Source organism: Petaurus breviceps, unplaced genomic scaffold (assembly GCF_028583685.1).
Source record: "Petaurus breviceps papuanus isolate PSGF00001 unplaced genomic scaffold, PetGlider_PUasm1.0 91133, whole genome shotgun sequence".
Taxonomy (NCBI): Eukaryota; Metazoa; Chordata; class Mammalia; order Diprotodontia; family Petauridae; genus Petaurus; species Petaurus breviceps.
This window is the reverse complement of record NW_027187419.1, coordinates 13,545,278-13,571,261: the sequence shown is the minus strand read 5'-3', so window position 1 is coordinate 13,571,261 and position 25,984 is coordinate 13,545,278. Positions and strand designations below refer to the sequence as shown.

The 25,984-nt window shown below is 35.8% G+C and overlaps 1 protein-coding gene across 1 annotated transcript in view; it reads right to left on the bottom strand.

Moving 5' to 3' along the window:
• Nucleotides 1-2,357: 2,357 nt before the first annotated feature.
• The window catches only part of CWF19L2 (CWF19 like cell cycle control factor 2), a 158,895-nt gene continuing 135,268 nt past the window's right edge, over nucleotides 2,358-25,984 (bottom strand). Inside the window, exons 15-18 of the mRNA XM_069080361.1 lie at nucleotides 20,783-20,938; nucleotides 18,326-18,406; nucleotides 8,073-8,174; nucleotides 2,358-5,449 (exon numbers count right to left, since the gene is read on the bottom strand). Coding sequence (XP_068936462.1) covers nucleotides 5,312-5,449; nucleotides 8,073-8,174; nucleotides 18,326-18,406; nucleotides 20,783-20,938 — 477 coding nt within the window. The 3' untranslated portion in view covers nucleotides 2,358-5,311. The remainder of the gene's footprint in view (nucleotides 5,450-8,072; nucleotides 8,175-18,325; nucleotides 18,407-20,782; nucleotides 20,939-25,984) is intronic.

The window sequence follows — 25,984 nt, the reverse complement described above, 5'->3', positions numbered from 1 at the left end:
AACTGGCATGTTTGGGTGAAGGCTAACCAGGATGGAGAAGGGTCATGAGTTGGTGCTATAGGAAGAAAGCAGAGATATTTAATTATAATAATAGCTACCAATTTCTATAGCATTTTAAAGTGTGAAGTGTTTTACCTGTATTGACTCATATAGCTTAGAGAAAGAACATTCTAGGAGTAGAAGAGATACATAATAGCTATCTGCATATATATATATATATATGTATATGTATATGTGTGTGTATGTGTATAATGTGGAAAAGAGATTAACTTTGTTAGCTATCTGCATATATATATATATGTATATGTGTGTGCGTGTGTGTGTATAATGTGGAAAAGAGATTAACTTTGTTCTGTTCAACCCCAGAGATTAAAACTAGGAGCAACAGATAGAGCTGTACTAGGGACTGTAAAGAGATAAATCCAGGCTCAGGGTAAAGAAAAGATTAGCAATGAAACGATGTTCTCCCAATTAGATTTTTTCAAGCAAAAGCTGAATGACCACTAGTCCAGGTATGCTGTAAAGTAGGCCTGCACAACCTGTGATACATGTGCAGCAGGCTGAGCAGGCCTACTGTAAAAAGAATCCTTTCTTAGGTATGAGTTGAAGGGGCTGGCTACCAAGTTCCCCTCACAACTGAACATTTTCTCATTTACCTTCCAAATTGTGTTTTGTTTAGGCTTATAAAACTATTTTATATACTTTATGCAGCATCTTAATCTAGAAGGCATTTACATGAATAATCAATTCTTTATGTTTCTGAATGTGGAAGGCATTATTGAACTATCTGAAGAAATAAAAATGGATGATAAAGAATATTTTGTGTATGTCCCCAAAGGAATCCACAAATAGTTCCCAGCACTATGAACCTAAGAACCCTCTTTAATTTTGCATCTGTTAATAGTTCCTGGTCCATTGGAATAAAGAGGGATACTGAAATCTTAAAATTACAGGGGAAGGAATACCCAGCACCAGAGTAGATCTCTCAAACCAGATATTATGTCAGAAATATATTTATTTGTCATTTATGCCATGTTTCCCAAGCTTGGGAATCATTTTTCCCTCCTAACCTCCCCAAAACTCAAAAAGCCCTTTGTTTTGGTATACAATGCATGTACGTGTTACTTTGTATGAAAATTATGTCCTATATCATGCAACTATTAGATTGGAAGGTCTATATTTAGTTCTTGTCTAAATCTTGTTTCTCCCCCAACACCTCAGTGCTCTTCACAATAAGATGCTAAATAAATGTGTTGAAATTAATGTTTCAGAGCAGCTAGGTGGCACAGTGAATAGAGCACTGGCCCTGGGGTCATGAGGACTTGAGTTCAAATGTGACCTCAGACGCTTGACACAGTTACTAGCCCCGTGACTTTGGGCAAGTCATTGTATCAACTGTAAATATAATTCAGTCTTTATGCTTTGGAGAAGCTATGTATGTCAATCACCTAAATATTATGTAAATATTTCACCTAGGAGGGTCATTAAAATTATAATTAGCTCATAACACATTTCATATTAGATTATCCTTTCAACCATTAGTATTTGCTCTGAAAATTGACTAAGGGTTATGCTCACATTTCTAGAGGGAATGTCATTACCTGAAAGTGCTTTGAAATGGGAATAATAATAACAGCTGACTTTTGTATAATACTATAAGCTTTGCAAAGTGCTTTATATTCTTTTTCTCATTTTGAGTTTCACAGTCCTGTCAGGTAAGTAGTTCAGGTATTATTAACCCCATTTAATGAATGAGGCAACAGGCTCAGAGAGATAATGTGCTTTATCCATTTTAACACAGTATCTATCTAGGTCTATTTCCAAAGACGATTAGGGGAAAAGTAAAAGAACCTATGTATTCTAAAATGTTTATAGCAGCTCTCCTTGTGGTGGCAAAGAACTGGAAATTGCAGGGATGCCTATCAATTGGGGAATGGCTAAACAAGTGGTATACGATTGTGATGGAATACTACTGTGCTATACGAAATAATGAGTTCAATGACCTTATAAAAACATGGAAAGACTTGCACGAAATAATGAAGAGTGAAATGAGCAGGACCAAGAGAACATAGTATATAGTAACAGCGATATTGTTTTGAGAACAGAGTGAATAAGTCATTTCAACTCTTATGAATATCCAAATTAACTATAAAGGACATATACAGAAAGATGTTATTTGCATGCAGAGAAAGAACTAATAGAAGTTAGCACAGAATAATCATATATACATATATGTGTATATGTATGTGTATACATACATGTGTATGTACATGTATGTATACACACACACATGCACATATTTGTGTCTAAGGGTAGCCCTCTCTAGGGCAGAGAGAGCGGAAGAGAAAAAGAGGAAAAAATTTACAGGATAATTTTATTATATATTTAAAAGAAAGAGCAAGTTATACATGTTTGTTGTTCCATGGGCAATCACATTTTTCTCGTACCATATGTTATGGAAATGCTTGTTTTATACCACAAATTAAAAATAAAATGAATGTTTTTTTTAAAAATCCAGTATCTACAAGAATATTACAATGCAAGTTTTTCCTGACTCCACGTCTGGCACTTTTTAAAACCCTTAATTCAATTTATCTTCAAATATGTGACAAATAAAAAATTCCTGACTGAATTTTAAGTTTTAGAAACAAAGAAAAAAGTAAAGAAAGGCTTTTATATTAATACCAAATGACAAAGCAGGGCACTATTTACTCTTTGGTATGAATCAATGTGATACTATAATAGTTATATCAACTCGGTACAAAATTCTCTATCAATTTTGTTCTATGTTGTATTTTCTCCCACACAATGTAAGCTTCTTGAGGCGGTCCATCTGTATTTGTATTTCCAGGGTCCTTGCAGTTGAGAATTAAAGGTTTGAATGGAATTGAATCATTAACTTTGTTTGAATGTTTCCTATAGAAGCCCCCTGCCTTATACAACACCAAGAACACATCTCAACTATTCAATTTTTCCTTTTCTCTCCTGTTCTTACCCATACCAACCTTCATAGTTGGAATGTATATTCCCATTCCTGCCCCTTTAGTTTCATCTCTAGCTGCTGAGTTCCTTCCTTCCTATCAATGCCTAGTTTAAATGATCCTCCTCTCCTAAGTTTTCCATTCCTCCTTTCATTTCCAGTTGTAGGGAATCACTCCCTCCAAACTGTTCAGAGTCTATGTCTACACCTCTGCTTTACATCAACTTCTTTATTGTATATGTGTACTTTCTCTATACTTTCTCTATTAGTTTCCTGGCATGGCCCTGGTATACTGTCCAAGTTTCACAGGCACACAACAATGAGATCAGCACAAAGGCTCTGTAGATCTTCAGTTTGGTAGTCAGTCTAATACCTCCTCTCTCCCACACATTTGTTTGGAACCTCCTAAACACTGAGCTAGCTCTGGCATGCTCATTATCAATGTGTATATCCCTGGAAAGTACACTACTAAGATAAATGAACTTTTATCCACAGCATTCAAAACTTCTCCATTTGCGGTAACTGATGGTTCCACGTATGGATGGTGTAGTGCTGGCTGATGGAGCACCTATGTTTTCTTGGTGTTAACTGTTAGGACAAAATTAGCACAAGCAGCAGAGAACTGATCCATAATTTGCTGCATCTCAGCTTCAGAGGCTGCATAGAGGGCACAACTGTCGACAAACAGAAAATCATGTGCCAACACTGCTTCCACTTTGGTCTTGGCTTATGTAGCCTTTTCAAGTTGAAAAATTTACCATCAGTATAGGAGGTGACCTTGATGTTATACTGATCCTCACTGAAGTCACTTCCATTTGAATTGTCTTAGGAAGATTCTGAAGATCACCTAGCAGGATAAGACACCAGACTGATGTCCTTTCTTGAACTAAACTGCCAAACATTCAAACTCTACTGCAGAAAGCACAATTCCAATGGGTTGGACATGCTGTTCAAATGCATACCAAATGCTTGCCAAAAAGATTATTTTATGAATAACTCACACAGGGCAAGTGCTTACATGATGGTCAGAAGAAGAAATACAAGGCCACTCTCAAAGTCTCTCTTAAGAACTTTGGAATTGATTGTGTAACATATGAGAGACACTGGCACAGGACTGCTCAACATGGGATGCTCTCATCAGAGAAGGTGCTGTGCTCTATGAGCAAAGCAGAATTGAAGTAGCTCAAAGGAAATATGATGCACAAATTTAGAGAATCCACCCCAAATGTTCACACGGACTATCTGTGCCTGACCTGTGGTAAAGTACTCCAAGCTCATATTGGTCTGATCAGTCACAGTCAGACACACTGTAACTTAATTCTAGCATAGTGATGTCATTTTGGTCCTCTTCAAGAACAAGGGACAACAACCAGTTTTCTCTATTATATTCTAAATACCCCAAGAGCATGGACTGAGCTTTATCTACAATGCCTCATACACAGGAGACTTTTAATAAGTGTTTGTTGAAGTGAAGCAGTTTTGATAAGTAGGATGATATCAGATGTTCTTTACATTTGGGGTTTTCTCCTTTAAAGATTTGCAGAAACTCTTGTTAAGTAAACTAACATTTATCTCCAGATTAAATTCTGTGCTATCTAGTGCCCCAATTTCTGACAGTACTCAGATCAAAAGATAATGAATCATAATATATTGTTTGCAAAAAAATTCAGAATTAAAAATAACTTTGAATTTATTTAACACAAATGTAGCTGATTTTTTCTTCCATTATCAACCTTTAATTTTTCACTTGTACATTTGGAGACACTTTTCTTCTTAGTTATATACACTGTGACATTATGTGTTACCAGTTTAAAATTAGAGCTACCTTTTCCTTTACATCAAAACTGCAGTTACCACTCCAAATGAGAGAGGGATGATGGTGACTTGGGATCAGGAACACCAGCGTCCTCTTTAGATCAGTAATTTGCTTCCTTCAGAAGTTACTTCTAAAATACGATAACAAGGGTGATATGACAATGCACTCACTAAGACAATGACATGTCCTTATCAGGACAAAGTATAGGCAGTAGGCTGGTTTCTCGATAAACTCAGTCTTTCTCTTTGATCAATATAGGAAAGTTCTCACAATCAGGGGGTGAAGAAACTACAGAACTCAGTGATGTTAGGCAGCAGTTGACAATCACTGGTGGTAGCTAACAATCCCTGCCATCTCACATCTCTAGGTCTGCTAATATTATCCTGCCTCTTTGTGACCATTTGTGACAACATGTGACCATGTTGATCATTTCAGTTTGAGAGTCAAGAGAAAATGGCAGTGGCACTGGAGGGACTGAAAAAGTTCTGATGAATTAAAACTCATTCTTCACACAGTCATTTGCTTTTAGTAAAGTCATATGGTTTCCACCACTGAGCAAACTGCAGCACTTTTTTCCTCTGGTTATCAAAGTTCTCTCGGATTCCCTTCCTCCAAAGTCTTGGTTCAGCATCCAGCATACCACCAATAATTTCCTGATTTAATTGAAAATAGAAACAAAACTTTATTATTTGTGCAAAGAATGAACAAAAAGTTGTGGTCTTCTATGCTAAAACAATGTCTACATAGCAAGGCAAATAAAAAGTTCCAATTATAGTCTACTTGATTCAATAGGCCCTGTGATTTTCTCTAAGCCCTTTATTTCTCCTCCTGTCTTGTTGAGAATCATTTTTCCATTTCACTCCTTGTTAGCAAGCTCTAGCAAACAATGGGGACAGCATCCTCATCTTCTCACTATCTCTCACACACTGTCCCTTTCCCCATCCAATGTTGCTAAGGCCTATAGATTTTACCTTAACATCTCTCAAATATGCCCTCTTCTCTTATCTGATACAGCCAGCACCCTAGTGCAGGCCATCATCTCCTCATGCCTGGAATACTGCAATATCAATGTTGTGCTTTGCCTACCACAAGTCTCTACCCATTCCAGTACTTTCTCTATTCAGTCACCAGTGACTTACCTAAAGCACATGTGTAACCATGTAACTTCCATACTCAATAAACTCGAGTAGCTCCCTATCACTTTAAGGACCAGACATAAAACTCCCTATTTGGCATTCAAAATCCTTCATAACCAATCTCCCTTCCCCATTTTTCCAGTCTTCTTATATCTTATACCCCACCCATGTACTTCTGATCTAGTGACACTGGCCTCTGTTATTCACTTCAACTCTATCTCTTGGGTCTGGGTCTTTTCTCCGGCTGTCTCCCACACCTGGAATGCTATTAGCTACTTAGAAGCAGCATCTGTTGGTACTTTTCTACCTGTATCTTATGCATTTAGCATAGTGTCTTACACAGTATTTAATAAATCCTTTTTCATTCACTCATTCACTCATCCATTCACATATTCATACTCTCTCTCATCCCATCTCTGTGTCTTTGCACTAACCATGCTTGAACTCTCATCATCTTCACATTTTGGAATTCCTTGTTTCCTTCAAGATTCAGTTTTCTTCTATATGAAGCCTTTCATAGTCCCAGGATATTTGTATTTATTTTGTCTGTATTATTTACTTACAGTACTTACACATGTTATCTCTGCTATTATAATGTAAGCTCCATAAGGGTAAGAACCATTTAATTTTGACCTCTGCAGTCTCAGAGTTTAGCTCAGTGCCTTGTACATGGTAAGCACTTAATGAAATCTTTGATAACTGGTTGATTGTTTGAAAAGAGAAAGGCCCAGAAAATATAAAATGAAAATGAAAGTGAGAACTTTAATTCCTCTGGTGCTCTATTTAGCAACTCTGAATTTTCAATTCAGGAGGACTTCAGAATAGTGAGCATCTTCTACCTATGAACTCTAGATGGGGCAGAAGCTATGAATTGTTGTTTTGGCCTGAGCAACAGTGCCAACAATTCACAGAGAGATTCAGGAACCAGGATAAAAGAAGGATGACGGCAAAAACAGGTTCCAAGAGAGCAGCTAAAAGTTTGAGTTGCTGGACATTGTAAGGCACACATACACAAGGCAGCTCACCACATAAGGTGAACTGAATTTTTCTGTATACAAACTCAGATTTTAATCAATATTCACTGAACAAATTCATGGGCTCACAGATACCTTAAAAGTTATATCTAGTTGAATCTCACTTTACAGATGAGGAAACTGAGGCCCAGGAACTTGTGATCTGCTCAAGGCACACAGATAACAAATACCAGAGGCAAGACTTGAATGTGGAGCCTCTGACTACAAGACAAGTGCTCTACATCTCCAAACTATTATTTCAATAAGTACCAATAAATTATGATGATGAGGTCTGGTTTCTTGCCAACCCCCTAACATTACATATTCAATTCAGTTTATTAAAAAATAACAGTTGCTGTTAATAGCAGACTAAAGGGAGTCCTTTAGAGATCCAAGATAGGGAAAGCATCATTGAGTTGTTGTAATTGTTACACAGAATTAACTTTAACTACAGAAAAAAATTTTTAACATTAATCAACATGTGTTTAAATAAACCAAATAACTTGGTTTGGCAGCCACATTTTCAAATTAATTTATTTTCTAAAAGGTGAATAATATAATATAATATAATAATATTAGGTTTATTTTTAAATATAGTCATAGCATTTTATAAGGTGCCATTACAAAATCCCTTCTAAAACCATGATTTGCATCATACTGGAAATTTTAGTCTTTCTAGTAAATTTTATTTTTTATAAACAAAACACTTCCTACTCTTTCCAAAAACCAAAATAACTTATATACAAACATGTTCTGACACACTGTATCAAAGTCTCTTCTATAAGCACATTGATCAGCCCTTGACAGATAAACAGCAATAATGAGGAAGAGGCTAGCAGCTTGGGTTCCAAGTCTGTGTGTCATTGAGATCTTTCCTTTTGGCTTCTGAATCTTAACTTACCAGAAAATCCTGACAACAGAGAAAGACATGCAAGGGTCCTTTAAATACAAGAGGATTGGACAGAATTAAGTAAGTAGAATTTAGCTATTCTATTTTCAAGTCAGAAAAGGCACACTTATCTCCATCTCTGTTACACAATAAGTATAACAGGCTGAAATACCTTTTAAAAAGGTACTACTGAAGTGCAAATTACTGGAATATTATTAGTTTGTAAGTATGTTCATACCTTTCCAAAATAATGAGGAAACTTCTGCTGGTCTTCGATAACATGGGCAAAGCCTCCTTGAAGACCAAAATCCACAGAGAAGTAAGGAAGACCTCTGGGTACCTAAATATAAACAGAGTATTTGTTAAAAAATGAATATTGACTCAATAAGTATAAAAGACAGGGGGCGGCTAGGTGGCACAGTAAAAAGAGCACCAGCTCTGGAATCCGGCCTCAGATACTTAACACAAAACTAGTCGTATGACCTTGGGCAAGTCACTTAACCCCAATTGCCCTGCTTTTTTCCCTCTTCCAAAAAAAAAGAAGTATAAAAGACTTGGAGAGGTCACCTACTCTTTCACCTGGATATATGGCAAGTCCCCTCCACCGACCACCACCTACCACTCCTGTCTCCCAAGATAACTCTCGTATCTTTAGAGAAAGAGATTCAGAAACCTAACTCTCTTGTAAATCAGTCTCAACCTATTATCAGGACCTGCTACTCTGAATCTCTAATTGCTATTCTTGAAGTTAATTCCTTCTGATTCTATATTCCATAAGAATCGTGTAGGATAGGCCAGGGGAATAAATTACTAATTCTTTCATATATTCACTATCTTCTCAAATATATAATTATATGACATAATTATAAGGCCTTAAAATAATACTCATCTTCTATTCAAAAACAAGAATCACAGGATCACGAATTTAGAGCTAGAAGATACCTTACAGATCTCCTAGTTCACCCACTCCTCTTTATTTTACTGTTGAGGAAACTTAAGACCCAAAGGCCTATGTTTTCTCAAGTTAGTAAGCAGTGGTAGAGTCATGATTCAAACAGCATCCAGAATTAAATGGAGAGAGCAAACTCAACTGCATTTGGAAAATTATATACTGCTTTCTATGATCCCAAGTTGTTTCACCAAAAAACATTTTTTTAAATTCTTCTTAACATCAATATCCTTCTGGTGATGCTACATAGATGCAGATCATAAAACTTCACAATCTCTGAAGGATCAAAATTGCAAGCGAACCAAAGTACAATAGAAAGACACATGATAAGCATAACTAGGCTAGAGAAAATTAATAATGATAACTTATGCACTAGAAGCAGCATTAAATATATCATCTAATAAGTTTATAATCAGAAAAGGATGAGGCTGGTCATATAATAAAAGTGAAGAATAATAGTCTAACATCCTGAAAGCTGAACTGATTCCCATGGAATATTAAAAGCTGCAAAGGCAGGCCTTCAATTTCTTCAGTATATGTTTTGTGGAGGGTTTATAGGACGACAGGGACAAAAAACACACAAGACAAGATGGTATGGGTGGTTGAAGATCTGCATTATTAGAGGGAGTATCCCCATACAATCAGGAATTGACCATTAAAATACTTCTTATAGGCCATTTCAACTGTCCTGTTCAGGCTTTCTGTAGCTATTATTTTGTGTTCATTTCCTGATGAAGCCAAATCTTCCCTAAAGAGCCTCTCCCTGTATTTTTAAAATCAGTTACTGAATGTAGATTTTGAGGCAGTGAATAATTTATCTTGATATCATTATGCATTTGTAATCTAATACCTGACAATGAGCAATGAAAGTCAATGACCTAAGTTACTATTCTTGCCTCTATTTATTATACTACACTGAAAAGAAAAAGACCAAAGATAAGGATCCAAGTCATGAAAGAAAAATATAAAAAATTAAGAAATTGTTGAGCTTATGGATCATGTTATAAATAACATGAATGATTTCTACATCTTAGAAATTACAACAGACCAAGAATCTATCCAGTGAGAAAAGATAAATTTTATCAGCAGTGGGTTACATAACCAATGAAGCAGACACAATACCCTGTGGAACCAGAAGGGACATCAAGCTTTAGGAAGAAGTATAAATAAGGTTCTTTTTCAGCACTGAGCTGACAGAAATTAAAATAATGTCAGAATAGGTCAAGCGTGTAACACTTCATGCTCAAATACACTTTAAACATTTAGAAAGACATTGGAAATTTGTTAACCTAAAAATTGTCCTCCTTTAGACTTATTCCCACATTCATTTAACTTTTCATGATTTCATCCATAGTTATAAAAAATTCAAGAGGGGAGGCTAGGTGGTTCAGGGAATAGAGCACCGGCCCTGGAGTCAGGAGGACCTGCGTTCAAATCCGGCCTCAGACACTTAACATAAAAACTAGCCGTGTGACCCTGGGCAAGTCATTTATTTAACTCCAACTTCCCTCCCAAAAAAAAGGCAAAAAAAAATTCAAGAGCTGGAGGGCTTACAGAGATCATCTGGTTCAGTTCCCTACCTAGGGCTACTCTCAAAGTATGCCCAATGTAAAATTTGGGACATCATGGTAAAAACAACTGTTAATACCAATTTTTAAAAAATTTAAATTGAACTTTCATATTCTAATTTTTTTTTAATTATTTTTCATTCATTTTGACTGAGTTCTTATCATCAGAACATTGGTCACTGATTCCTGAAAATTTATTTTTTGGCCATGGAAAGGCATAAAAATAATTTATTAAACTATAAAGAAGTTGTGATTTGTGTTGGTGGAAGGAGTTCCAAATGATGAAATCAGAAATCTTCTGAAGTACTGATTAAGTCAATAGTGTAAGATCTGAATGTCTACTTAATTTCAGCTTCTATCCAGATTTCATTTTCATTTAGAAATAAGTACTGATTGCCTCATTTTCCCAGAAAGTTTTACTGATAGCAAAGCAATGCTACTAAAAGAATTACAAAAATGTATTTTTAAATATCCCTTTTAAAATATTTGCTATTGCTACACAGCCCTTTCTACAATGTGTGAGTTACCAATAAAAACAAAAATGTGTGACAGATTCCAATTTCCTCTCCTTTTATGAGCAACAAATTCATTCTTATCATGTAGAATGTTCAAGAAAAAAAACATTTCAGTGACAATAAACGAATATTTTGAAAAATAACCCAAATTTCTATTACCATTTCTATGCATTTGTTTTTGGAGAAATTAGAAAGCATATGACACGATAATTAATGTTTTAGGATCTAAAAAGCAATCTCCAACTTATGAACGTGGCTTGATTCTGAAGTTCATTTTAAGGTCAGTTGTTTAGCGCTCAGAATATTTTTCCATAGAAAAATCATCATATAGGATGATATCAAATCAAAAAAGTCTGACTGGTTCACAATGCAGTTTAATTATAGTACTGTTTAACCTAGTTAGCTTTTAACACATGGGAAAATGAGATCTAAGTCCAAGTGTAAAGGCTAGAAATGTGGATACTACCAATACAGTCCCAGAAGTGAGAAGCCAACTATTTCCTCAGCTCTTTCCCATCTCTTTTAACTGGTTCCACCAGGAAAAAAGGGAACAGAGAATAAAATTCCATGGAATGAGGTTTAGCAATATTTGGGAAGTAGGGCTCAGGTGTAAAACTCTCAACATTTCAGTGTGCTGGTAAACTAGATTAAAATGTAATTGGGAAATATTTAACAAAATAAATAAAAATACAAGACAGTATAGAAAATGTTCATTTGTAGTTTTCTAACTTGATATGTGTATGACTTGCAGGGATCCATTTCTCAGTTTTATACTATTTCACTTGGTGATCTCTTCAGTTCCCATATAAATTCAATTATCTCTGTCTCAATGCTGACGATTCTCAAATCCACTTATCCAGCCCTAACCTCTTTATTGACCTCACATGTAGGCATATTAAACTCAAGATGTCTAAAACTGATCTCATTATGTTCCCTCCCAAACTTTGCCTCCTTCCAAACTTCTCTATTACCATAAAGGGCACCACCACTCTTCCAGTTCCCTAGGTTCAAAACCTAGGTGCCATCTTAGACTTCTCATTCTCTCTCACCACCCCTACCCCCATAATCCAATGCATTGCCAAGGCCTGTTGATTGTACCTTTGCAACATCTCTCAGACACACCCACTTTTCTCCTCGGATTTTACCACCATGCTGCTGCAGGCCATTATCACCTCATATTTGCACTATTATAACAGCCTACTGCTACATTTGCCTGCCTAAAGTCTCTCTCCAATCCAGTACATCCTCCATTTAGTCATCAAAGTGCCTATCCTAAAGTGCAAGTCTGAGCATCTCTCTCCTATATTAAACAGACTGCAGTGACTACCTATTACCTCCAGGATCAAATACAAAATTCTCTATTTGGCATTAAAATCCCTTCATAACGTAAACCTTTCCTACCTTTCCAGTCTTCTTACACTTTACTCCACAACAAATCCTCTTAAATTCCATGACATTAACCTCCTTGTTTTTCTTGAATAAGATATTCTCAGCTGCAAGCATTTTCTCTGTCTGTCCCCCATTTTCTTTGGCTATCTCCTTTTATGTTGTTGTTTTTCACTTTTTGGAGGGGAGAAGGCAGAGCAAATGGGGGTAAGTGACTTGCTCAAGGTCACAGGCTAGTAAGTGTTAAGTGTCTGAGGCTGGATTTGAACTCTAGTCTTCCTGACTCCAAGGCTGGTGCTCTATTCACTGCCCTACCTAGCCACCCCAAGGCTATTTCCGTCTTCATCTCTACTTCCTGGCTTCCTTGAGTTCCTTCAAGTCCCAGCTAAAACCCCACTTCCTATAGGAAGTCTTACCCAATTCATCTTAATTCTAAGGCCGTCCTTCTATTGATTATTCTTATTTAACCTGTATGTAATTTTTTGTATATATTTATTTGCATGTTGTGTTCCGTAATAAATTTTTTCATCTTCTCTAGGACAGGGACTATCTTTTGCCTTTCTTTGTATCTGGCAAAAAGAGGTACTTAATAAATGCTTACTGAATCACTGACTTGGCTGGGAAGAATAAGGAAACTCCTCCCATCCATGACATTGCCACACTATGAGCTCAGATCAGGGTGATGGTAGCAGATATTCATTTACAAGGTTTTTAAATAAAGGACTGTCTATATAAAACCAGCACCAAATATAGTTCCTGGTAAAGTAGATGCTGAATAAATGCTTACTGATTTGTAAAACAGTGGTTGGCACACTAAAGCCCATGGGCCAGTAAGTCAGGCAATAAGTTAAATTACTATATGCCAGGCACTGTGCTAAGCAATGGGCCAAATTTAACCTACCTTCTGGTTTTATACAGCCATGAACTAAAGAATGCTTTTTTTCTTTTTTGCTGTTTACCATTAAGGTATCCCTTCTCCACCCTTCCCACATCCAATGCCCACTGCTGCAGAAAACAAAATAAAACTTTAAACCAACATTTTGTACATATATCATAATATGATCCAGACATTTTTCTTTTGGTTCTGACATGTAGTTTTATTGGTAAAGGGAACTTCCTTTACTAATGCAAAAAAAGCAACTGACTGGCATCCCATAGTCTGAAGCAGTTAAAGTGAGTTAAAATGTGTTTCAGGATGAACAGTGAGTATGCATTAGAAGTAGGACTTGAGTAAGATTTTTCTGCCTCTGAAGCTGGCTCTCTCACTACCATGCCAACCATGAAACCTCTACAAATGACAGGTCACCAAAACATAAGAGGTCACTTAGTTTTTAAAAACTGAAAGAAAATGTATAAAGGTAACTTTTATAACTACAGCTAGAAAAAAACCTTAAACAAAGGATAAAAATGATGACATCAAATAAATAATGAGTACATAAAACTAAAACTTTTACACAATCATACAATTAGGATTAAAAAGTAAACTATCAATATGAAACACTTTTGCACTAAATATATCTTATTAAGACCTAATATTTAAAATATGTGGAATATATACAAATATATAAGAACAAGGAAATAACATCCAAAAGATAGGAATAATAGTTCTCAAGAGAATTACAAACTGTTAATAACAATATGAAAGATTTTGTCAAATTATTATTAAGGAATATATACATTAATACAACTCTGAGGCTTTATTACACACCTAACAGATTAACAACATTAACAAAGATAGAAATAGTCCATGCTGGGGTGCGGGGAGGCCTGCTAAAACACAGTCATACTGGGATGGCTAGGTAGTGTAGTGAATAGAGCCCTGGCCTTGGAGTCAGGAGGACCCGAGTTCAAATCCGGTCTCAGATACTTAACACTTACTAGCCATGTGACCTTGGGCAAGTTATAACCCCAATTGCCCTGCCTTCCCCCCTCCAAAAAAAGAAGAAAGAAAGATAGCAATGCTAATACCTCAAGTTTGTGAAGAATTGGTCTACCCATTCTGGATTTGCAAGTATGTGAGGGGAAAAAGGCAGTAAAAATATCCACAGATCTCACTACTGAGTATAGAACCCAAAGAGTTCAAAGACAGAAAAAAAGTTTCCAAATATATAAAAATACTAATAATAGCAATTTTTGCTGAAGCAAAAACCTGAAAACATGCTAAGTGTCTATCAACTGTAGAATATCTAAACAAACTAGAGCATGAAGTAATTAATTACTATTGTGGTTATAAGCAAATAAATATAAGGAATATAGAGAAAAATATAAAGATATCAGTGAATTGATTTAGAATAAAATATGCAGAACCAGGAAAATAATATAGTCAATAAAAACAAAATATAACTGGAAAGAAGAATAAAATAAAACCTAATGGGGGCAGAGCCAAGATGGTGGCATAGAAGCAGGAAAACTCCTAAAACTCCCCCCATAACCACCTCAAATATCTATAAAATATGACTCTAAACAAATGTGAGAGTTACAGAACCCACAAAGTGACCGAGAGAAACAAATCTCCTGCTGAAGGCAGCCCAGCAAGCAGACAGGAAAGGTCCATCACAGCACGTTGGGAGCTGAGCCCAGCCCCATTGAGCCCATGGTTTTAGCCCCAGGTGGCCCTGATCAGAGGCTGCAGCAGACTTCAGGAAAATGGATCACCAGCAGCAGTGGCGGTTTCCAGAACTATCAACCCATAAATGGCAAAGAAAAAGTGAGAGGTCAGTGTAGAACTCTGTTGGAACTGAAGGGGACAGAGGAGCAGGTCCGGCTCCTGCCCCCAGAGCTAGAAGTGGCACAGGTGCAGAGGCCCTGCAGCCACCTCCACATGGCTGCTTCAGAGCTCATGGCCTGCAGATCATAGGGGGCCAAACGACAATTCAGAGGGTAATCACTCTTGCTTTAACTTGCTTGGATCTCGATCGCAGTCTTAGGTGGTGGTCCTGAGGTGTGTGACCAGTGAGCAAGAGAGTGTGGGGGCTGCAGAGACAGCACCCTCCTAATAGCACTGGAAGCTGAGAAAACCCCACCAATTTGGGACAAAGCTCTCCCCTCTGGAAAGAGAGTTCTACTGTTGCAAAAAGCTCAAAAGTCAAATAATTGATTGGCAACATGAGCAAGCAAAGAAAGCAAAGCAAGCACAGCAATCCAACTTTAGATTCCTTTTTTTTTTGTTTGGACAAAAAGGATCAAAGCATAGAATGGGAGGAAGACAACAAAGTCGGAACTCCTGCACCAAAAGCTTCCAAGAAAAATATGAACTGATTACTGGCCATGGAAGAGCTCAAGAAGGATTTTGAAAATCAAGTAAGAGAAGTAGAGGAAAAATTGGGAAGAGAAATGAGAATGATACAAGAAAATCATGAAAAGGAGTCAACAACCTGACCAAAGAAAATAACATCTTAAAAAATAAATTAACTCAAATGGGAAAAGAGGCCCAAAAAGCCAATGAGGACAAGAATGCCGTAAGAAGCCAAATTTGCCAGATGGAAAAAGAATCCCAAAAGCTCACTGAAGAGAATCATTCCTTTAGAATCAGACTGGAGCAAATGGAAGTTAGTGACTTTATGAGAAATCAAGATACTATTAAACAGATTCAAACAAATGAAAAAATAGAAGGCAATGTGAAATATGCCACTGACCTGGCAAACAGATCCAGGAGAGATAATTTAAAAATTATTGGACTACCTGAAAGCCATGATCAAAGTAAGAACCTAGAAATCATCCTCCAGGAAGTTCTCAAAGGAAACTGCCCTGATGTTTTAGAACCAGAGGGCAAAACAGAGGTTGAAAGAATCCACCAATCACCTCCTGAAAAAGATCCCCAAAAGAAAACTCCTAGGAATATTATAGCCAGGTTCCAGAGTTCCAAGATCAAGGAGAAAATATTACAAGCAGCCAGGAAGAAACAATTTGAATATTGTGGAAACACAATCAGGACAACACAGGATCTGGCAGCTTCTACACTGAGGGATCGAAGAGCTTGAAATATGATATTCCAGAGGTCAAAGGAGCTGGGATTAAAACCGAGAATCACCTACCCAGCAAAACTGAGTATCATGTTTCAGGGGGAAATATGGTCATTCAATGGAATAGAGGACTTCCAAGAATTCTTGCTGAAAAAAACCAGAGTTGAATAGAAAATCTGACATTCAGATACAAGAAGCAAGAGAAGAAGCATGAGAAGGTAAACAGGGAAAGAAATCATAAGGAACTTATCAAAGTTGAACCATTTACATGTCTACATAGAAAAATGATAACTGTAACTTATGAAACTTTTTCAGTATGAGGACAGTTGAAGGAATATAAATGTGTATATATGTATACATACATATGTATGTCTATATTATAGGAGGGTATATGTGCATATGAATACATAGGTGAGGGTATGATTATATGTATATACGTATACATAGACAGAGGGTAAAGGATCAACTGAATAGAAAAGGATGATACTTAAAATGTGAAATTCAGAGGTGAGAGAGGAATATAATGAGAGGAGATGGGGAGAGACAGAATGGGGTAAATTATCTCATACAGAAGAGGAGAGGCATAACTTACAATGAAGGGGAAGAACAGGAAGGCAAAAGGGAGTGGGTCAACCTTATTCTCATTGAATTTGGCTTAGGGAGGGAATGACATACACACTAAATTGGGTATCTCGCCCTACAGTAGAGTTGGAGGGAAGGGGATGAGAGGGGGGATGATGGAGGGGACAGCAGGTTGGGGGGGAGGGTAGGTAGAAGCACACACTTTTGAAAAGGGACAGGGTCAAAGTAGAGATTAGAACAAGTCGGGGGCAGGATAGGGTGGAGGGAAATACAGTCAAATATAGTCTTTTATAATATATCCGCTAAGGAAATGTTTTGTGTAACTACACATGCATAACCTATATTGAATTGCTTATCTTCTCAGTAAGGATGGGTGAGAGGGAGGGAAAGAATATGAAATTCAAAGTTGTAAAATCAAATGGTTTTATTATTATTATTATTATTATTATTATTTTTTACATGCAACTGGGGAATAAGATATACAGGCACTGGGGTATGGAAATCCATCTTGCCCTACCGGAAAGTCAGAGGGGGTATAACGGAGGATATAGGAGACAGCAGATTGGGGGAGGGGATATTCAATGGGATTGCTGTTTTGGGGTGGTGGGTAGGGGAAAGATGGGAAGAAAATTTCTAACTCAACATTTTATGGAAATGAATGATGTAAACTAAATATAAACATAAAATTTAATTTTAAAAATAAAAATAAAATAAAATAAAACCTAATGCTATTTATAGTGATCAAGCTTGGAGAGATGAGAAAAATGCAATTAGGTGGAAACTATGGGTATAAAACATCAGATATTCTGTCAGATGTGGTTCATATGCTTTTTTTCTGAATTTTACAAAATTATTTGTTATGAAAAAAAATTCACTGGGTAGGGAAAGAAGAAGAGTATATCTGGAAATGATGTGTCATTCTGTTTTGGTTTTTTCTATTGTTGAGGCAACTGGAGTTAAGTGATTTACCAGGTTCACAAAGCTAGTAAGTGTCTTGTGCTGGATTTGTACTCAGGTTCTCCTGACTCCAGGGGAAGTGCTGTATCCACTGCACCATTTACCTGCTTCTATTTGTAAATGAATGTTCTTAAAAAAGAACCATGGATCAATAAAACTTTTTTTTAAGTCATTAAGAAATATCGCCAAAGGCAAAAAGTCATTCCAGATCAGAAACACAAGGGAAGGAAGAATGGTACAATGGAGAGAATACCTGATGTAGGATCAGAAAACCTGAATTTTGATGTCAGCTCTATTACTTCCTGGATATGACCCAAGGAAAGTCACTTGTCAATTTTCCCTTCTATAAAAATAAGTGATTAGGATTAAATGACCTCTAAAGTTCCTTTCATCTGAGAATGGGCATTTAACCCATTCATCTGTGGATGATATCTTATGTATAAGCTGACTCTACTACCTAGGCATAGGTGTAGCAGGCGAGGTGCCCTCAATATTATAAATGAAAAGTCATAATGCTTTACAATTTTCATAATATATAGTAACTACTACTAAGAAATAAGGCAGATACTTACAGACTTTCGGATATCTCTTGAAGACAGATCAATTAATTTCTTGTTCATGGACCACTCTTCATCAGATTCCATTATAGCTTTCTAAGAAAAATTATTTTGAAATTTGAAAACATGATAAAAAATAAATATAAGAAGGTATTTTAAAAGGAAATAATGTCAACTATTAATAGGACTATTGTTCTGAATGCATTAGCCTTAATTTAATCATCTGAAATTATTTTATGTTGTTTAAACATTTTAAAAATCAGAATTTAATGCCTTATATTACCTTCTTAACTTTTATATTAACACTAGCCCAACTTTTAGGATATATTTACCCTTAATGAGAATTTTCAATTTAATGTTAAACATAATAGGTCACATCATATCCAACTGTGTTCAGAGAAATCTATTCATATGAATTCATTAGTTAAGTAAATTGCTCATTTTTCAAATATTTGAAATAATTTGAAAAATTAACTTACAAGCCTTTGCCACTCAAAGCTACATGATTATTTCTGCCTATATAATAAAGCAGAAAATAAAAGGGAGATATACAAAAACAGGAAATATTCAGGAATGTAAAACTGGCACTTCTTCCTAGGTCAACAAGATATAAACTACTTGATACTATACAAATATCTGACAGAAAGAAAGTATGACAAAATTATTTCCATTCCCATTCTGTAGTTACATCCCTATTAAAACTGAAAATAACTCAACATGAAATCCTAACATAAGGCAGCATGGGGCAATGAAAAAAAGAGCACTGGTTTTGGTGTCAAAGGACATGGGTTCAAATATTAGCTCTGCTTCTTCCTACTTGTACGGCCTGTGTAAGTTATTTAACATTTCTGGATTCAGTTTCCTAATCTACAAAATAAGGAAGTAGGCTTAAATGACCTTTGAGGAAACTTGTATTTCTGAATCTTTGTTCTTAATGAAGATTCAAATAGTACAACTTAATTCTATCAAGTAACTGTGCTACCCTGTGTCAAGGGTATGTACTTAAAACATGTTCTAAAAGCTCTTTAACATTATAACAGAAAAAGTGTGTGCAATAAAGTCTGTCAGATACGAGTTTGAGTCCTAGCTGCACAAATGACTTTCTTTGTGGCCCCAGGAAAGGCAATCTTCCTTCTCACTATTATGAGGGAGTTATACTAGGACAATTCTGAGTCGTTTCAAGCTCTATTTTATGATTTTGTGAAATATAAACATTTTATCAAAAGCAAGTAATTGTATCTCTAGTAATTAAATAAATAATTTAGTGGAGACATTAGCATATAATTTTAACAAGAAAATATATCAGACAATATAATTAAATTATCATTTACTGTCTGGTAGGTCCTGGATCAAAGAGGTAATTGGTTATAAAAGCCATGAATGCCTAATGAACCACCAAAGAAAGATCATTATAGAAATCCAAAAATAAAACATGATGCTGCCTATACAATATCACTTGATACAATATATTTAACAAAATAAATGACATTTTTATTTGTTGAAAGTTAAGTATTAAGTATTTTTATTAGTTATCCAAAAACTCCAGAGACCTAGAAGAGATGCTGATATATCACTTGGCCTCCTTTAATAGCCTAATATTATAAAACAAAAGAATACTTAGATTTTTAAAATACCACCATTTTCAATAAAAGTTTTTTAAACTAGTCCTTTGTTGACCTATTATTGTGTAAAAATATCTTTATTAGACCCTATATCAATAAACTTCAAATTTCATGCTGTCTAAAAATATTTCACTCCTCAATTCTATTTCTTCTCTTTAATTTACAAAACACACTTGATGCTTGGACAACTGGCTCAAAATGTAAGGTTACTGGAACTTTTAAACATTTAGTATGGCACCAAACTCAGCAGCATAAACAAATGAGTATTTTTTTAAAAGGTATTAGGATTTTTTTTTTTAGTGACAACTTAATCGGCTAATGACTATCATCAATTTATTGCAGTCCAGAAATGTAAGTCAAAGCCTAAAGATATGATTTCTTTTGTCAATAATTACCATGAATGTCTATAAACTGTGAAGATACTACAATAATTCACCCTGGCATTTTCAATTTGTACTGTTTATACCCTGCTACTTTGGTTCCTTTGCCAAATTATTAGTGCTCTAGAGTTATGACCACACTTTTTACTTGAGAATATTCTAAAGTAAAATCTTAGTTCTACATGAGGAAAGAAAAATACAATTGGAAATACAATTGACTACTTTATATTATTGCTACTAAAAGACCAGTATAATTTGATGTGAAAAAGTCTTGTAACTTCTTGTGCCAGTTTTTCAGGATGTAACTTGTTTATTATAACTGAATCTCATTCAATGATTAATATAACAATGAAAAATAAATGTGATGAGTATATAAAGAAAAAATAAGAAACAGGATCCAGAAAACTGTACTGCCAGTAGGGTGTTATACAGAAAAAAATGGAAGCGTTGGAGAATTTATCTTCATATACCTTAAAGTAGATGGGAGCCATATCTCCAACTTCCTTTGGCAGAGGAATACACTCGTAAACCATGTGATATCGTTTGTTCATACTCATATTTGTTTCTAAAAAGATGCAGTCTAGTTCTTTATCTTCAAACATCCTCACCAGTGCCTTTCTGAAACTCTGAAAAGAAGATGTATATAAATAGAGAGTACAAATTCCACACAAAAATATGAAACAGTAAAAACAAATTTCCCATTGTTCCCAAGGGGCAGAAGTAGTGAGCAAGGCAGGCCTATAATTAAGATTGAGTGTGAAGAATATAAAGAAAATGAAAAGGCTTTTATGAAATGATACAAAACAAAACAAAAATAATACCAGAATTGAAAGAATAAAGTACATAGTGAAGAGGAATAAACAAAGAATTCTGATCAAACTTAAAAGACAGTAATTGGAATTAAAGCTTTATGTAGCTCCCTTCCTCCTTTAGTGAAGGTCATTGATCAAACTTGCTAAAATCAGTGAAAATACTGGTAATGAAGATACCTATTCTTAAGAACTGTACAATGTTATATTGCACTGACAATGACAGTTTAGATTTCTACAGCTTCATGTATTTTCTTTTAAAAAAATTGACAGCTTTTGTTTTCATATCACCTACATTTCCTACTGCATATCTCATCCTTCACCAGAGAGTTGTATTTTATAATAATGTGTGAATAAAGGAAAAACTAAATGTTCCATAAAACTAAACAGTAGCAAGGAAAGTCTGATGATACATGCAATATCCTACACCCAGAGACTCCCCTCCACTTCTACAAAGGACAAAAGGGGGATATCTTTTCATATCTCTTTTTTCAGGTCAAGCTTGGTCAACATAAATTCTACAACATTCAATTTCAATTATTTGTTGTCCTTTCCATTTTCACTGTTTTAATCTTTATGTATACTGTTTTCTTGACTGTTTACTTTGCATCAATTCACATGTCTTTTCATGCATCTCTGCATTCATTATATCCATTGTTTCTATATCATGTCCACTGGTTCTACGAGGCACAGTAATATTCTATAACAGTCATGGATCACAATTTATTTAGCCATTCCCCAATCAACAGGCTTCTACTTTGTTTACAATTTTTGCTATCAAAAAAGTGATGCTTTAAATATTTTGCTATATATGGGGTCTTCCTTTTTGTTATTAAACTTTTGGGGCCATATCTTTCAGAGTTTAATATACTTTCACAGAGTCAAGTGGACACAAATACTGCCTAATTTTGGTTTTTTTGTCACCTAACCAGAGATAGCTTGAGGAGGAAGAGGAATTAGGCTAAAAGTCTCAAGTAGTCCACATCCTAGATCAGGCAAGTCACCTTTGGCCTAAAGGTTACATACTAAATACCAGAAAACTAGAGTCCTAATTATAATCAAGGTGACCAGTTTCTTCTAAAATACTATAAAGGAGACATGAATATGAAACTTAGTAAAACTTCATTAAAAATAACACCATCGATAAGTCTAAGAAAAAAAAATAACTCAATCAATCTTACCCTAAGGAAGAAAATACTCTCCTTAGATACTGTTCCTTTACATAAAAGCAACTGAGTATAAAGGACAATTCATCAGGATACCCTAACCTGATGGGAATATTAGTTAGAAACATTAAGTTTTCTCTGTTCGGATTCTACATTCATCAAGCATTCTTCAGCTTTTATAATCTTACCTCCAAATTACTCACTTAGGAGGGTATTTGTAACAATTCTTAGGATAAATTAATCAAAGAATTTCACATTTGGAAAAGGTCTCAGTGGGCATACCCAAAAAAAAGAATTCTAAGAACATACCCAATAAATTATCATATAATCCCTGTTTGAAGATCTCCAAGGAGGGGAAACCTACTACCTCCCAAGGGTATCTCCCATTCTACCATGGATACTTTCTACTTTTCTAATTCTATAGAAGTATTTCCTGACATTAAGCATAAATGTGTGGGGAGACTAAGTGGCGCAGTGAATAGAGCACCGGCCCTGGAGTCAGGAGGACCTGAGACATGTGACCTTGGGCAAGTCACTTAACCCCAAGTGCCTTCCAAAAAGTAACAACAACCAAAAAAAAGGCCTAAATGTGCCCCTTCAACTTACTGCTTCAAATTCTTTAGACCTTTAGGGCCAAACAGGACAAAGCCAATTCCTCTTTCACACTACAATCCTTCAAATACTTGAATATATTTCTCATATAATGAATCTGTCTTCTCCAGGCTAACTCATATAGTATGGATTTGACACATTTCAACATTTTGGCTGATTTCTTTGGAACACTCTTCAGCTTTCAGTCTTTCTCTAAAATGTTGTACCCAGAACCAATTATAATATTCTACATTGTTATTATAAGGGCAGGGAATATCAAAACTATCACTTACTTATTCTTAGAAGTTATTCTTCTTTTAAGGCAGCCCAACACTGCATTAGCTTTTTTTGGCTGTCATGTGACACTGATGATTCATATTGAATATTCATTCCAATAAAATGCCCAGATTTTCCTAAACAAACCATTAGCTAACCATGCCTTCCCAATTTTGTACCAGTTAAAATTCATTGGGGGTTGGGGGATGTTTAGGTAGGGAACAACATATACAACTTTAGATGGCAGAGTAAAAGCAGCTACTTGCTCGAGCTCGCCCCCAAACCCCTCCAAATAATTGTAAAAAATGACTCTAAAATATACAACTTTATATTTATCAACAGGAAATTTTATCTTATTAGAGTCTGCATTTCATTCCATCTTTGTCAGTCAATCATCAAAAAGCATTTAATAAGTATCTATGTGTCAGGCATTATAACAGGCTCTGGGGGTACAAAGACAAAAAAAACAACAACCAGTTCCTGCTCTCAAACACCTTACATTCTATTGAGGGAAACATGTATGGATATATGCATATACAGAATAAATACAAGGTCATTCAATCCAAATTATGTAGGGAGAGAGGACATTAGAAGTCGGGAGGTGGGGGTAGATTCAGGAAAAAACATTATAGAGGGTAGTGCTTGAGCTGAGTCATAAAGGAAATGAAACATTCCATGAGGTACAAGTGAAAGAGTACATTCCAGACACAGTGGAAACACCATAGGCCAATGCAGAGAGGGATGGTTGAGTGCCATAAGGAAAAGTAAATAGGACAGTTTAGTAATGTGTAATAAGGCTGGAAACATGGGCTGTTGCCAGGTAATGAAGGATTATGAAAGTCAAAGAGAGGAGTTTATACTGGATAGAAGCAATAGGAAGTCACAGAAAAGTGATTTGGTAAGACCTGTAGCTAAAAGAAAATTACTTGGGAAGATGTATAAAGGGTAGACTGGAGAAGGCAGAAAAATTAAAGCAAGAAGAACAAGGAGACTATTGACACTGTCCAGGAGAGAGGAGATAAAGATCTAACAAAGATCTAACATGTAAGAAGAAAGAATAGGATCAATGAGAGAGATGTTGTGGAGTCAGAAATAACAAATTTGACAAATAACTGGATGTATGGGTTGAGGGAGAGTAAGAAGTTAAGGACAACACTAAGGTTGCAAACCTGGGTGACTGGAAGGATGGCAGTGTCTTTGACAGAAATGGGGAAGTTTCTAGAAGCATTAGAATGGGAAGAAAGAAGTTCTGCTTTGGACATGTTAAGACTGAGAGGTCTATGGGACATCCAGTTTGAAATGACCAACAGGTCATTTCATGGTATGGGAATTCAGAAGAGAGTAGATTTGGATATATAGAATTGAGAACCATCTGCATAGAAATAATAATTAAACACATAAGGTTGATGAACTTGGAGAAATAATATAGAAGGAGAAAAGAACCCAGGGCAGAGACTTGGGGAGGCATATCCACAATTAGGGAAATGATGAGACAATAAAAGAGACTGAGAAGGGCTCACAGGACAACCAAGAGAGTTCTGTATCATAATGATTCTGAGAAGACAATAATCAACAGGGTCAAATGCAGTAAAGAGGTTAAGAAAGACAGAGATTAGGAAAAGATAATTGGATGTGACATTTAAGATATAGGAGTCAAACTTTGTTTCATCTCTAAATTTGATGAACATGGCATCTAACCTTTTATTCAAGCAAGTGATTGATAAAAATTTTAAATGGCATAGGTTCAAAAATAGATCCCTGGAGTACTCTACTAAATACTTCCTACCAAGCCTGACATTGAGAATTATTAATGATTACTCTGAGTTTGGACAACAAGTTCCAAATTCATCTTTCTAACCTGTATCTTTTCCACAAGAATAGCATAAAATACCATCACATCCTATGTGACCTAAAAACAGGCACTTCTCTAGGCCTCAGTTTTTTCATCTTTAAGATGAAAGGATTAGACTAAATAACCCTAAGGGCACTTCCAACTATAAATCTATAAAGGACAGAGAATTGGGGATTAGACCTGAGATTTTATTGGTAAAGGGAACTCCCAGGTAAAGAAACTCTCTCTACCAAAACAGGTCAGCACCTTCTCTGAGAGGTTAAGTGATATGCCCAGGTCACAGAGCCCTTCCCTGACGTCAAAGCTGGCCCTCCATCTGCTACTCCACACTGCTTAAATGCTTTGGAAAAAAAAAATAAACCCAGGGAGGCTAGGTTGTGTAGTGAATAGAGCACCAGTCCTTGAGTCAGGAGGACCTGAGTTCAAAATCTGCCTCAGACACTTAACACGTACTAGCCCTGTGACCTTGGGCAAGTCACTTAACCCCAACTGCTCTGCCTTCCCCCATCCAAAAAGCAAAAAACAACAACAAAAACCCTGTATCTATTATGATTTATGAAATTTATTAATAACCCTGTCAAAAAAAAGAATTATCCTTGATAAAGTCATTCTCATTCTATGTGATCACCACTCCCCTTTTAATAACTTTAACAATACATCTGGAATTTTGACATAAATCAAAGTCAAGTTCACTGAGTCAATGAGACTACATAGTGTGCTTATCAGGTGCCTTATCATTGAGAGTAACTATAATCAATATAACTGTAAGTCAATGAGACTCCATTTCTTCTCTCTAGCCATTGCACTGTCAGTCCTTCACACCTGTAATACATTCTTTCACCCCTACATCTTAGCCTTGGGAATAGTAGTGCCGTCCAAATCATTATCCCCGCTTCTAGTGTGGGCCCAGAAGCCACAGAAATAATTATTGTGGAGGAGACCATCTTCCTTGCTATCACCAATACTAAGTACTGATCA